The sequence below is a fragment of the Dermacentor albipictus genome, chromosome 6 (genome assembly GCF_038994185.2).
Source record: "Dermacentor albipictus isolate Rhodes 1998 colony chromosome 6, USDA_Dalb.pri_finalv2, whole genome shotgun sequence".
NCBI classification, from domain to species: domain Eukaryota; kingdom Metazoa; phylum Arthropoda; class Arachnida; order Ixodida; family Ixodidae; genus Dermacentor; species Dermacentor albipictus.
The window spans coordinates 121,341,436-121,353,796 of NC_091826.1; the positions used below are offsets into that span (position 1 = coordinate 121,341,436).

General features: G+C 45.0%; 1 protein-coding gene across 4 annotated transcripts in view; it reads left to right on the forward strand.

Moving 5' to 3' along the window:
• LOC135913795 (RNA-binding protein 5) overlaps nucleotides 1-12,361 on the forward strand; it is a 67,515-nt gene that overhangs the window by 30,449 nt on the left and 24,705 nt on the right. For 3 of the 4 annotated variants that reach the window (XM_065446486.1, XM_065446483.1, XM_065446484.1), the window contains 2 exons: nucleotides 386-412; nucleotides 7,598-7,687. In XM_065446486.1, coding sequence (XP_065302558.1) covers nucleotides 386-412; nucleotides 7,598-7,687 — 117 coding nt within the window. The remainder of the gene's footprint in view (nucleotides 1-385; nucleotides 413-7,597; nucleotides 7,688-12,361) is intronic. The other variant, XM_065446485.1, reaches the window with a different exon arrangement.

Genomic DNA, 12,361 nt, shown 5'->3' on the forward strand with positions numbered 1-12,361 from the left:
GCAACTCGATTACAGTGCCTGCTCATCTCAGTGATGACATCTTTACTGCAGTTTCAAAGGAGCGAGTAGGGGGGCCCGGCACTGCTGTGCGATCAGTTTTATGTCCCGGCTCCATGCTTTCGAACTTCACATGCATCCTCCTCTTGCCAGACTCACGTTGGAAGTGTTTGTTGTAACAGTACGGCACATTTGAAAATATTTGCTATATCTGGATGCAGCTTCAAACGGCAGGGTCGGAAAATCGTAAATGCGGTGAAATGGGGTCTTCATAACTGACAAATTGCTATATGGGTGGGATCGTTAGGATTGGGTTCGACTACCGCTGTGTGTATTTCTTGTGGGAAGCGGGTATTTTGTAATTTGCTGTCTTTTCTTATGCTTCCAGCCATCGACTCCCGGTGTTGCTCAACAGGCAAGTAACCTTTCTCAGTGTGTCCTACGCCATTTCTAATATTGGCAGTGTAGTAGCAGTTACTCTGTCTGTATGTACCTGCATGTTTGTACAGTAGACTGTTATATTTCAAGCACATACAAGTTGCTGCTTTAGATTACAGTAGTGATGTGAAAGAAAATGTGCCTTATTAGGTGTGTGCAGAGCAAACACACAAAAGCCACGTTTATTCCACTTGTAAATATCACTGCAGGTGTCTGCACCTGGGTCCTTATTCATCAGTTTTACTTCCGTGGTGAAATTTTCTTGCTCAAAGTGAAACTTAATATAATGAGAGTCAAGAATGGCCACATTAGCTTGTAAGAGTGGCACGGTATTCTTCAAATAACATCTCAACTTCACTACCAATGGTTGCATTGTTAGCAATCTCCTGGTGCTCCCTACTGTGCTTTACCGAACTTTGCAGTCAGCCATGCACTCGCTGTCTGCTGCCACGTACCATACTCACTGTCTGCTGCTTACGCATTGAGCATCAGTGCATTTATGGTTGCAGCAACTTTTTCAACTGTCATGATGCGCTGCAGATGCATGATGACTACACATTTTCTGCAATAACTACAGAGATCCTCTCCTATCATAGTGTTAACTGCAAAAATTACCAGGGGTAACTCTTGTGCTAGTGTTTATAGGGAACTGCAAGCGTGGGAATTCCGCCAGGACGGGAAGGACGAGGGCAGCAGATGGATTTGCATAAAGTTCATCCTTCTGGCTTTGCAACTTGATAAATTGATCACTTTCAACTAAATATTGCCTTATAAATGTAACGTTTTACAACAGTTATGCATGTTTGCAGCAATTAATTGCCTTGCTGTGTTTACTGTGTTCTGTGGTGATGGATTACCGGTGTCCAATTTATTGTTCGGCAACTACTTCTACTGGTAGGCTCAATCACGGAGTGGCTTTTATTTATTTGTTCATTTACTTGAAATACCTTACGGGCCTGTAGGGCATCGTTTAAGAGGGGTGTCAAAATCACCAACAGTGAATACACAACAAGAATAAAAAAGAAAACAGAGTACAATACATCATAAATAAAATTTGAGCACATAATCACAGTACAGAAGAGAAGACCAAGCAATGCGGGAATAACAAGAGATATGGTACATAGGTTAAATCACACAATAAAATAAAGTGCATGGCGCATAGATCAGTGTGCAAACCATCAAGTGTGATATAGCACAATGTACGGCAGCAAAAAAATGTATACATATAAAAGGAAGGAACCGAAATGCTTAACCCTTTCGCTGTCGGACCTTTCTGACCGTGACGCACCCCCAGTGTCGGCTTGGTTTCAGGGCACGAGCATAACAGGGATTGAACATAGCAATTTATTTTTGATTATGATTGGTATACAACCAACATAGTCAATACAATATGCACATTTCAGTGTTCTGCAGCTGTTATTAGTAAACATCATCATCATCACCATCAGCCTGACTATAACATCCGTTCAACATCCGAATCTGACAATGCGGAACTCACCTCTTTCTCGCATGAGACTGTCCGAGTCCGAATCCGAGCTCACCTTGTATTCTGACTCGGAATTGAGCCACCGCTCCAATGAGCAGACGAAGGTCCGTGCGCTCAGCCATCCAAAAGTAACCGCACGCAAGGAGGATGCGCTTTCAGTCACCCGCACAACGGAGAGAAATGGGACGTTGCGTGATCAAGAAAACATAGGGAGATGGAAAAAGGCTAAAACAAAGTTCGAAGAGCTTTACGTTGACTGCTGCAAGTCGGAAGCAAGGGTGCGGCGAGAGAGCGAAAGCAGCAGTCGAGTCACTCTTTTCGGAGAGGCAACAGCGCGTGCCTCTGAACTTGACGCGCTGTAGCAGACACACCAACAGAAGAAAAATAAAAACCTTCAAACCAACGGAGATGGCAGAACAACCCTTGAACCCATAACCACACACGCACGACGCATGATACAGCGAACACAGAGCCACCGTGCCACCCAGCATAGAGGGAGGGGCGAGTGGCAGTCGCACCGTACTCTTCAATACATGTACTTACACAGGTCGAGGCGAAAATACGAACTTGTAGAAAGAGTCAACAGATGGCGTGGCCAGTCCAGGAGCGCCAGCTTGCGCTCAGGCACGAAATTTTGAAGGCACGATAGAGAACGTACCGGTACGTCAGTGACACTGTTGGGGGGGAAGCGTGAAGACGTACTGGTACGTCCATGACAGCGAAAGGGTTAACAGCAAATCAGTAAAAAAAAAAAACATTATTGTACATTCTAAAACAAAATTACACCTTTTGGGTCATATCTTGCCACACAATAATAAACGTCGTCTGTCTTATCCGCATTTGCTTTCTTTAATGCTGTGAGCGCGGTACTTCCCAGTAACGACCAGCATGCGCGTTATCAGCATGACATAGCATTCCCGATCAGAAAGTAGAAGGCGCAGCGTTTTCAAGAAAGGAAACAGAAGCAAGGCAGATGACGATTATTGTTGTGTGACGGATATACACCCCAAAGGGTGTACCTTTGTCTAAGAGTGTAATGTTCCGTGCCAATGGCTGTATGCCTTGGCACTCTGTGCATCGCAGTTGGTGCATGCCTGCTTGCTAATTGGCGTACAGTTCAAGCTCGAGGAAACGATGTACAACAACCACATTTATTACAAGCATTTATTACTCTCGTAAGTACTAATACTTCGAGCAGGCCAGCTAGCTGTAGTTCACATCACATAGGGATTCCATCAAGGGAATATACTGGGTAAACAGTGGTTTTCGACTTACTGGCTGGGCTAGCCACGGCGTCTGCCATTAGCTGGCTGACCATGTGCTGGGTGCGGCGGTAGAGACTTCCACAAGCTGTGTTCACATGATACACCAAATTGATGATTCAGTTTGTGGACCACATCGACACGGTTGAAGTACAATGAATTTTTTTGCCAGCAGGTCGCCTGAAGTGTTCTTGTGTGCGGCATGATTTTGTGGCAATGAGCAATGTCGTACTGATCTGGAGGCTGACTCAGCAATTTAGTGCATTGTCTGAATCCAGCTAAGTGAATGACGGTTCTTTGAAGTGGAATGGCTGAGGGTGAAAAGTGGAGAAGGCATGGTTGTGTAGTTATCAAGCAATGAGTACAAAGTAGGGATGCGTGAATATTTGAAAATTTTGAATATAATATATTGAATATTTGTATCTTTGATTCAAAAACTAGGTACTCAAAAATGTTTTAATATTTGGTTGTATACGAATATTTGAAACAAATTAAATATATCGCTGGCTGTGTGAGAGCAAACACGGTTCTTATCGTTTGCTTCTATGTAATCTAAGAGTACGTGTCTGATTTGGTGCTGAATTTTGGTACAACTTCATGCTGCCGGTGCGCTTTCGCCTGTAAAGCACGCTTAGCCACTGGACGTTTAAGCTGTGTGCAAAAGCCAGTCTCTCAGTAGTCAATGGCATTGGGAAAACGGACAGCGAGCGTGCATTCTTTTGTTGCGCCGCCCCCAATTTGAGCTGATTGCTTGACAGCAGATGCGATGAATGACGCCTGGTACAAGGCGAAATGCCTCCGAGTTTACGGCCATTTGATGTTGCATACTAAGGCACCGGTTGACGAGAACAGGCAGCTGGTTGGAGCCAAATACACAATATTTTAGTATAATGGCTTACTAGCCTTCTTTTTTACCATTGGCAATGTAATCGCAATGTTCCAACATGCTAAAATAACCCAACTTGCTAATAAATGCATGCGCATATCATTATTTGATGTTGAAAACTAAGTATTTGTATTTGATTCATATTAAAGAATTCCGATATTCGCACACCCCTAGTACAACGGCTTTGTGTGCCAGGAGGGAGCGTCTGCAACTGTGATATAAGCTTTCAGCAGCTTTCTTGATCGGTCACTTTTGAGAGTTGTCACTTTAAAATTAACAGAACTATTGGCTTCGTGGTTTGATTTGGCAGGTATACCTGGTGGAACCACTTTGAATTCTCCTTTCCATTGCTTTGTTCGATTCTCAGCGCTTCTTTTCTTTGCTGTCTGCTTTCGGACATTAGTGCCAATTAGTGCAAGGTTCTCAACAACTTATGATGCCTTAGAATTCCTGCTTATTTGCAAAAGGTCCCAAGCCACCCCACTGTATTGCCAAAAGCTGGACACACACTGCATAGGCCATTCGTTGACTTCGTGCTTCTTTGCATTTGACTCGGGATAACAAGCTCGGTCCTCTGGAGTTAAGTCTTCTCAGAACATTGACTCATTTGCTCTCCCCTATTGTCCCGTTTGAACTTTTTGGCAAGATGATGTGGCTTCAACCACTGCTGCTTCAACCACTGCACTTACTCGTGTGTCAGTGATAACACGGGACCACCGATATGTGTAAAAAGAATCCATTGTGAAACCAGCCTGCAGCCACGCTCAATTTAGTGCGCATCTTAAATTTGCCACAGAAGAAGGGATGTGCCGTATTTTTGCAGGTATAACCCTAAACTAAAATGCAAAAAATGTAACAGTAATGTAGAGGTGCGAGTTATGTGTGAATTTTGTCTTGGAAGTGGGGCTTCATGGCAGCGTGGGGTGCACATTTTTCTTTGAAGCCACACTTTAAGGCCAGGTTCTCTGCTTTTTGGTATCTCCTAGGGAACCCCAACTCTCTCTCTACGCTTGCATATTGAAGCTCCCCTATCCCCTCCATGGTCACCCATTATCCTCTTGTTTACAGACTATCATTTTGCATTAAGTAGTTAGCGAACAGGGCACGCGGCGCTGGCAAACCAAAACTGGCACCACACTCAATGGCCGTCCCAGCGCAGCAAAAGCTGATGATAAAGCTTTCATATGACTGGGCAAATCATGAATTGAGCTTGCGGATTACATTTATGTGATCACACGTATGTCGCCCGTTCCCGTGGTGCTCCCTCAGTGTGTACAAAGCACTTCGCGACATAGCTTGGTCGCATTTGCTCCGTCGCTGTTGCCCATGCGAGGGCTGCTCTGTTCTTACTGTCATCCTTTGTCTTGTGAACACTGGTTGGGAAGTGATCCAATTTACATCACATGTCATGTGACCGATTCAGCTGTGTTCACTTCCGTTGTGTCAGTCCTGATCTGCGTCGCCGAAGAAGGGGTGGGCAGGGTGGGGGGGTCGAGTTGTACATCCGGGACCTGAGAAGTTTTGCAAGGATTTTAGCGTTGTTGTATGCAGTAATTTCTGCGGTTTATACACATGGATTCTTTTTCTTTCCAGGCTGTTGTAATTGAGGGTGCAGGTTTTGCATGGAAAAATACGGTAATTTGTGATTAGTTGCACATTCAAAGAATTGAGGCCTCATACCATGGTTATGGATTGACAGCTATCTGGTAAACCAAAAAAAAAAAAGAAGAAAGAGGAAAATTTTGTATCAGCGTTCTTTTAAGAAACATCCATACATAATGGCAGCAGACCTTCCTCTAGGTAGTGCATACATGTGAACTCTCACTAATTTTTGTACTAATTTGAGCTAATTCTACCATCTTACGAGTGTTTCATCAAGTGTTATCAAAAATAGTTTGCTAAAAAGTTTCTCTCATCAGTCTCTGACCATACCTTTGGAAGCCCTTTGGTATTAGAGAACACCAGATGGGCACCTACTTCGAGTAAGTTCACTTAAACAAGTTCCTGAAGCAGGCAGTATCTGCAAAAGCCAAAGTCTGAAAAATGTCTCCACTGTCTAAAACTAGTGTGTATTGGTGCTCTTTGGCCATCCCTGGCCCTTGCATTATAATATCCCAGTAATCATCATAAATCCAGTGTGCTGCTTGCCAATTTCTTCTCTACCAAGTTTACTGCTGCTTGCATGCTGCAAGTAAAAGTATGTGTCTACGGAAAGCGCATGCTCTGCGGTAGAGCATTGCAAGGGCCTAATTTATTAGCCCGGGTCCCAGCCCAGACCTGCTTTATGAAGCCCAAGCCCAGCCCAGGTCTGTGATACCAAGCCTGGGCCCACCTTGAGCCTGTGTTACTAAGCTTAGCCAGGGCCTGTGTGTGCATGACCAAGCCCGCCTGTAAGTAAAAAAAAAAAAAAAAGCTGTTCTTTTTTTTTACTTACAGATTGTGCCGTATGTGTCAGCCTTACCTTCTCGGGGTCTACCAGCTGTAGTGCATAAGCAATAGAAAAACGAAATCTTTGTTTCTCCCACGGGAACGTCAGTGATCTGGCCCATTGCCTGTGCTGCGATTTTTCCGCTGGCGCGCGTGCATGTACCTTGATTGTGCGATTTGGTCCTATGAGGTCATTTAGCATGCAAATACACATGTACATATGTACAAACAGGTGAATTCACGAGCATACAGCATAAAATAAGTGCACAAAGAGAAAGAGACACCCCTTGCATCAGTGCTAAAATAATATAATAGTATCGAGAGTCATAATAGTGCAATTGCAAAAGCAGCAACAGGAAAATGCTTTGAAGAGCATTTTTTTTGTGTGTGTGTAATTTATTCTACCTTACACAGGATCAATGTTCACTTTTGTGGAAAAGAAAAAAAAATAGAAGTGCATTTGTTTTTCTATTTTCTTTGCTAAGGTATACAGAGAGTCCAGCTCTTCGTACGTGTCACTTCAGCTTGGCACAGAATGCCTTGGACCATGCAATGCATGGTGTTCATGTGTGCTTGAAGGCACAACTTAGGCCCTTAAATAAGCAGGCCCGAGTCCGGTCCGTGCTTGTGGCTTCAAGCCCAAGTATAGTCTGGGCCTGCCGAAAAACACTTCGGACGGCCCGGGCTTTTGGGTCGGCCCGGGTGCATGCAGTGCTCTACTCTGGGACTAACACTGTCTGGGTTGGGTTCTCAGGATTTTTACTAATTTTAATGTTCACAGGTTGACAGATATGTAGAAGCAAGTTCAAGAGCTGGACCAGTTGGTACATGACTGAAAGTGAAAAACCAGCAAAAAACACAGCGTGCATTAGCAATATGACACGGGAATGGGGCTGAAACTAGCAACCAAATTGTTATTTCCCTTAATAAAAATTCAGTTTCTAGTTCCAGCCTCATCCCGTCGTTGCCTTGTTTCTGTGCGTTGCGTTTTTCACAGGTTTTCACCTTCAAGGTATGGTAGTGTTGCTCGAAACTCGGGGCTTAGGATGTTCCTGGTGCAAGTGTGTGGTGTGGACGTTAGCCATGAATGTGGGTGTGCAGGCCTCAGTGAATGTGGCGGCTGCACCCGTGACGTATGGCCCCCACCCCCCTGACAGTGGCGTCACGTCTGCTGCTGGTACAGCAGGCCAGGTAACCCACCTTCTCTGCCTCCCCGTTCACATGCACGCGTGACACTTTTGGAAAGCACTGCAGTTGCTATGGCATTCTGTTGCTGAGCGCAAGGTTGTGGGCTCGATTCCCTGCTGCCATAGTCACATTTCAGTGGGAGCAGAATGAAGAAACGTTCGTGTCTTTAGATTTAGACGTACATTAAATAACCCCCGGTGGCCATAATTAGCCTGAAGCCCTCTACTACTGTGTTGCTCATAGCCATAGTGTAGCAAACCTTGTCAGTCCAGTCAGTCCTTCCTTCCCTCTCCTTCCCTCCCTCCTTCTCTTTCATTACCTCCCTTCCTCTCTTTTATTTCCTTCCTTCCTCCTTCCTTTTGGAGAAGGCTTTCATACAGAAGGGACAAGCCTAGTGTTACAAGACTCGTCCTTGGAACCTTTAGCTATCAAAATATTGTTTTCAACATCTTCAAAGTCCTTAAATTTCATGAAGTGCTTAGAAATCCTTCGATTTTGTTAGGGACGAAGTTCCAATGCACGCTGTTTGGTCATCAGGCATAAGGCTGCTGAGGTTAAAGAAATCAGTTTAGTCCGGTCCGGTTAGCATCTTTGTGGTGGTTGAGTACTTATTTATTTATTTACTTCAACATACCTTACAGGCCCCATGAGGAGCATTAAGTAAGGGGGGCATCACTGCAAGAAAGTTGTACGCGAGAATACCGCAAAGATGAGTGCAAATAATCATTGTAAGACAGGGTTACAAATGCAGAGCTGTGGTAGTGAACAAACATTGGATAAATTTTATCCCGCGCATTGCTCGCACACGTAATCAAACTTCGTGTAAAAGAAGTGTAGTTTAAAGCATGAACTGGAGATAAAAAAAACAATACTAACAATGCTCAGATAAACAGAAATTACATTTCGGGGTACTGTGCAAAACGGCTAATAAATTTTATCACACACATTGCTCGCGTACATAATAAAAATGTGTAGTTTAAAACATGAAAGAGGGAAAAAATTTGTAACGTTACACAGGTATACTGAGTATGACACATCTTTAGGACAGAAACTGCATGTTCAGGAATTACCCCTAAATTTATCTGTCTGTTTGCATGACAGTGCTATTGGGAAGCGAATTCCACAAACGAATGATGGCTCGTGGCAAAGCTGACAGATAAATGCATCCATGTTATCTTACGATGCCCATTTTTCTTTTGTGTGTGTGTGTTTGTCTTTTTCTTTTTTCACTTGTGTGTGATTAAGGAAAAGTCTTCTTGTTGTTGAAGACGATGTTTTATTTTCAACATCTCTAACACTGTTGCTTTGTTCCTGCAAGTGCCTTCGTCGTGGCCTTGGAAAGTTAAAAACTCTTGAATTCTTTGTTCCATAAAACTTTTTACAAATCCTAGATGTGTTGTTTGGGCTTGCATTAAGTCTTATGCAAGCCCGAATGTTATGTTATTCACAGTAGGTACCAATGGTGCCCTCCATGACCATTCACTCTTGCTAAGTGTGAAACCTGAATCTTAAAGGGAAAATTATTAAACTAGAGCTTGCTATTTTTGTGCATACTGCTATAAGCTGATGACTTGGGGAAAACAGAAATTACAGTCGAAACCCGCAATAACAAATTCGCCGGGGAAAGCAAAACATTTCGCATTTGCGGGAATTTCGTTGGCGCGAGAATGAGGCAGAAAAGACAGGGAAGGGAATTGGTTTGCAAAAAAAAAATATTGCCAAAAGTCAGTCAACTTACTTTGCCGAGCCTTGCCTTGCAGCAATTTTACTGCTCTCGACTCGCACTGCAAGAAGTGGTCCATTGCCACGTCGTCGTCATGCTCACCGAAAAATGATCAAATTACATCGAAGGCATTCAACACATCCTGCGGCTTCGCAGTCCTCTCTCTTGATTTGGTGTCTGGTGGTCGGCGGCGGCATCGGCACCTTCGCGGTGTAGTGTACGGGTCGTCGGTTCGCCGTACAGTACAGTACAGTACAGTTCGCCGGTTCGTCGGTTCGCGGTGTACTGTACGGGCAGCCGACGATTTCCCTTGAAGCAGCGGGGCTTCTTACTTCTGCCGATTACAAGCAGTGGCCGTTTATCTGTGCCGTCCATGTTGGTGAACAACAAAATTGTTACACGCCGCTTGCTGTGTTTCCCCTCGCGGCATTTCTGGCCTTTTAAGTCCAGGATCTTCGATGGCAGCATCTCGTAGAATAAGGCCGTCTCATCTGCGTTGTAAATGTCCGAGGGCTTGTACTGGTCCAATACTTCTTTGTTGGTCAGCAGCCGCGATGACGTTGTCAAAGGGTCGACGGCTGCTGCCTCCCCGAAAATGACTTTGGCCACTATGTCGTGGCGGGCTTTGAAACGGCTCTACCAGCCAGGGCTTGCCTTAAAATCAGCGTGCCCGAGAATGCATGCGAAGTCCGGCGCTTTCTGCTGAAGAACTCTGCCAGACAGCGGCACTTTGTTGGCACGCTGTTCACAAAAGCATGCAAACACCGCCTTGTCAACGTCTGGAAAAGCCGTAGCACTCACCGTTTTGTTTTTCACACTCACACCATTTCCGAGCGCGCCGAGAATGGAGGCCTTGTTTTTCAGAATCGTCGATATCGAACTGCATGCAATTCCAAATTCTTCGGCGATATCCATTTTCTTCCTGCCCTTTTCAGCTTGGGCAATAATTTCAGCCTTATCCTTCAGTGTCATAAATTTCCTCTTTTTGGCTGGAGGCAGCATCTTAGCAGGCTGTCAAAGCAAATGGTCCAATTGGCACACAGACACACAATTGACGCACTCTAGCACCAACGACACTGAGCACACAACCACGTGCGGTGGTACACAAAGCCCACTGATGCCAAAGCCCTAAAGCGTCATCCGGGTTATCGGAGCCTTCACGTGTAGTAGATGTTGATTTGGCTGCCATGCACGCAGGCGTTTCGCTCCGCATTTAGCACAAGCTGTAATGGCACACAGGATTGAATAAAATGTGCTCACTGCGAGATCGCCTGCGGTTCTTGTCTTTTTTTTATTTGTATCATTTAAATGCTAATTGCATTTTTGGCCCGGACACTGCGCAGTCACCCGTTGCGACGGGCGAACGACCACCATCATCATCATCGCTGTCGTCTGTCACGAGAAGTGGTGCGAGGCTTTTTTATTGTAAACAATGATGGCAGCAGCCACGCAAGTGTGCTGTGGTGGTAGTTAATGTGATTTAAGCGCACAACGAATGCATTTGAGCAGTTTCCGGACACAACTAGTGTTACATGAGTAGATTATTTGCGGACTGTCGTTTCAGAAAATTTCGTTGATAGAAAAAAGTTACGTTGTCGCGAGATAGGAAATGCATTGACTCCTGTGGCTGTTCGCCGGGGATCCGAAAATATTTCGTTGCGGCGAGAATTTCGTTCCCTCGGGATTTTGTTACCGCGGGTTTCGACTGTACTGGCTCTCGAGGTTGAAGGGGAAAAAAAATGAAAGCCGCCAGCCGTATACTGAGTGGTTAGCATAGTTTTTAGGATAGAGGCAAATGACAGCTTCATAGGTCTCACTTTATGTTACTTTTTATGGTCTCATCACGGGAGCCCAAAGGCAAATAGGAAAGCGATTTAGTCTGTTAGAGTATCCTCAGAAACGTGTATATTTTATTGCACAAAGATGTTTGTTATGCCTTAGCATAAGAAACGAAGGCAATACAGTTTTTCCTTCGAACCAAACGCCGAAGCTTGGTTCCACATGGCAGAACAATTCTGGATTTTCTGTGCCCAAGTGCGCGTCACATGACTATGCGTTGTGGACAGCTGTTGTCAGGGCCATGCCTGCAGCCCACACAGACAGAAAATGACAAGCTATTTCTAACGTCCACATTCCGGCAGTTGAATGCCGTGTATTTAGCCTGGAATGCATTGTAAGTCTGGCGAGAAATGCTATCTCTGTTTCAACAAAATCACTTTTGAGGGGACCAATACTCGTCGTTGTCCCGTTTAGACACGACGACAGCCATCCCGGCCAGCTGTCATTTCTTCTCTAGTTCTAACTTGGCACCGCCCTTCAGCCAGCAGCCTTTGCCCTGCAGCGGACATAAATAGGGTGGTGATGAGAGCAATGCTACTGTACTCTAAAAGGAGTCTAATGAAGTCTTTGCAAAAGGTGTGTGGGCACTGTGTTCCCTATAAAGACCCAAGTGTCCCCCTTTGCTTTAGGCAGCGAGACGGAGACGGGCAGCGTCTCCTTGGGCAGCATTTCACTCACCCTGTGTTGATCCCTCCTCTTGGATGCCAGAGCTGAAAATGATCAGGCTGTCCACACACCCAAAGCCAACGCTGTAAGCTGGCCTATTGTCGTCGTCGTGACCCCATCTCCCTCTTCTCTAACGCATGTCCCGGGAACCCAAAGGGGATTTTCAGGTGATTGTTGTTTAATCCCCAGGGTAGGGGGGCAGGGGATTCTCCACTATGTTTGCAGTGAACCTCCTCTCCACGAAATTTCCCACATGCTTTTACCCATTAGAGAATGGTGAAGCTTAAAGAGAACACCCTCTGATAGTTTAGAAAATAGTTGCACGCACCATTCCCGGCTTTTCCGGTTCCTTCTTCACTGGTCACATCAACAGGTTCATGCACATAATGTCATCGAGGTAAAATCAGCCAATTGGTACACCTACGAGTCCATTGCACAATTTCTTGATT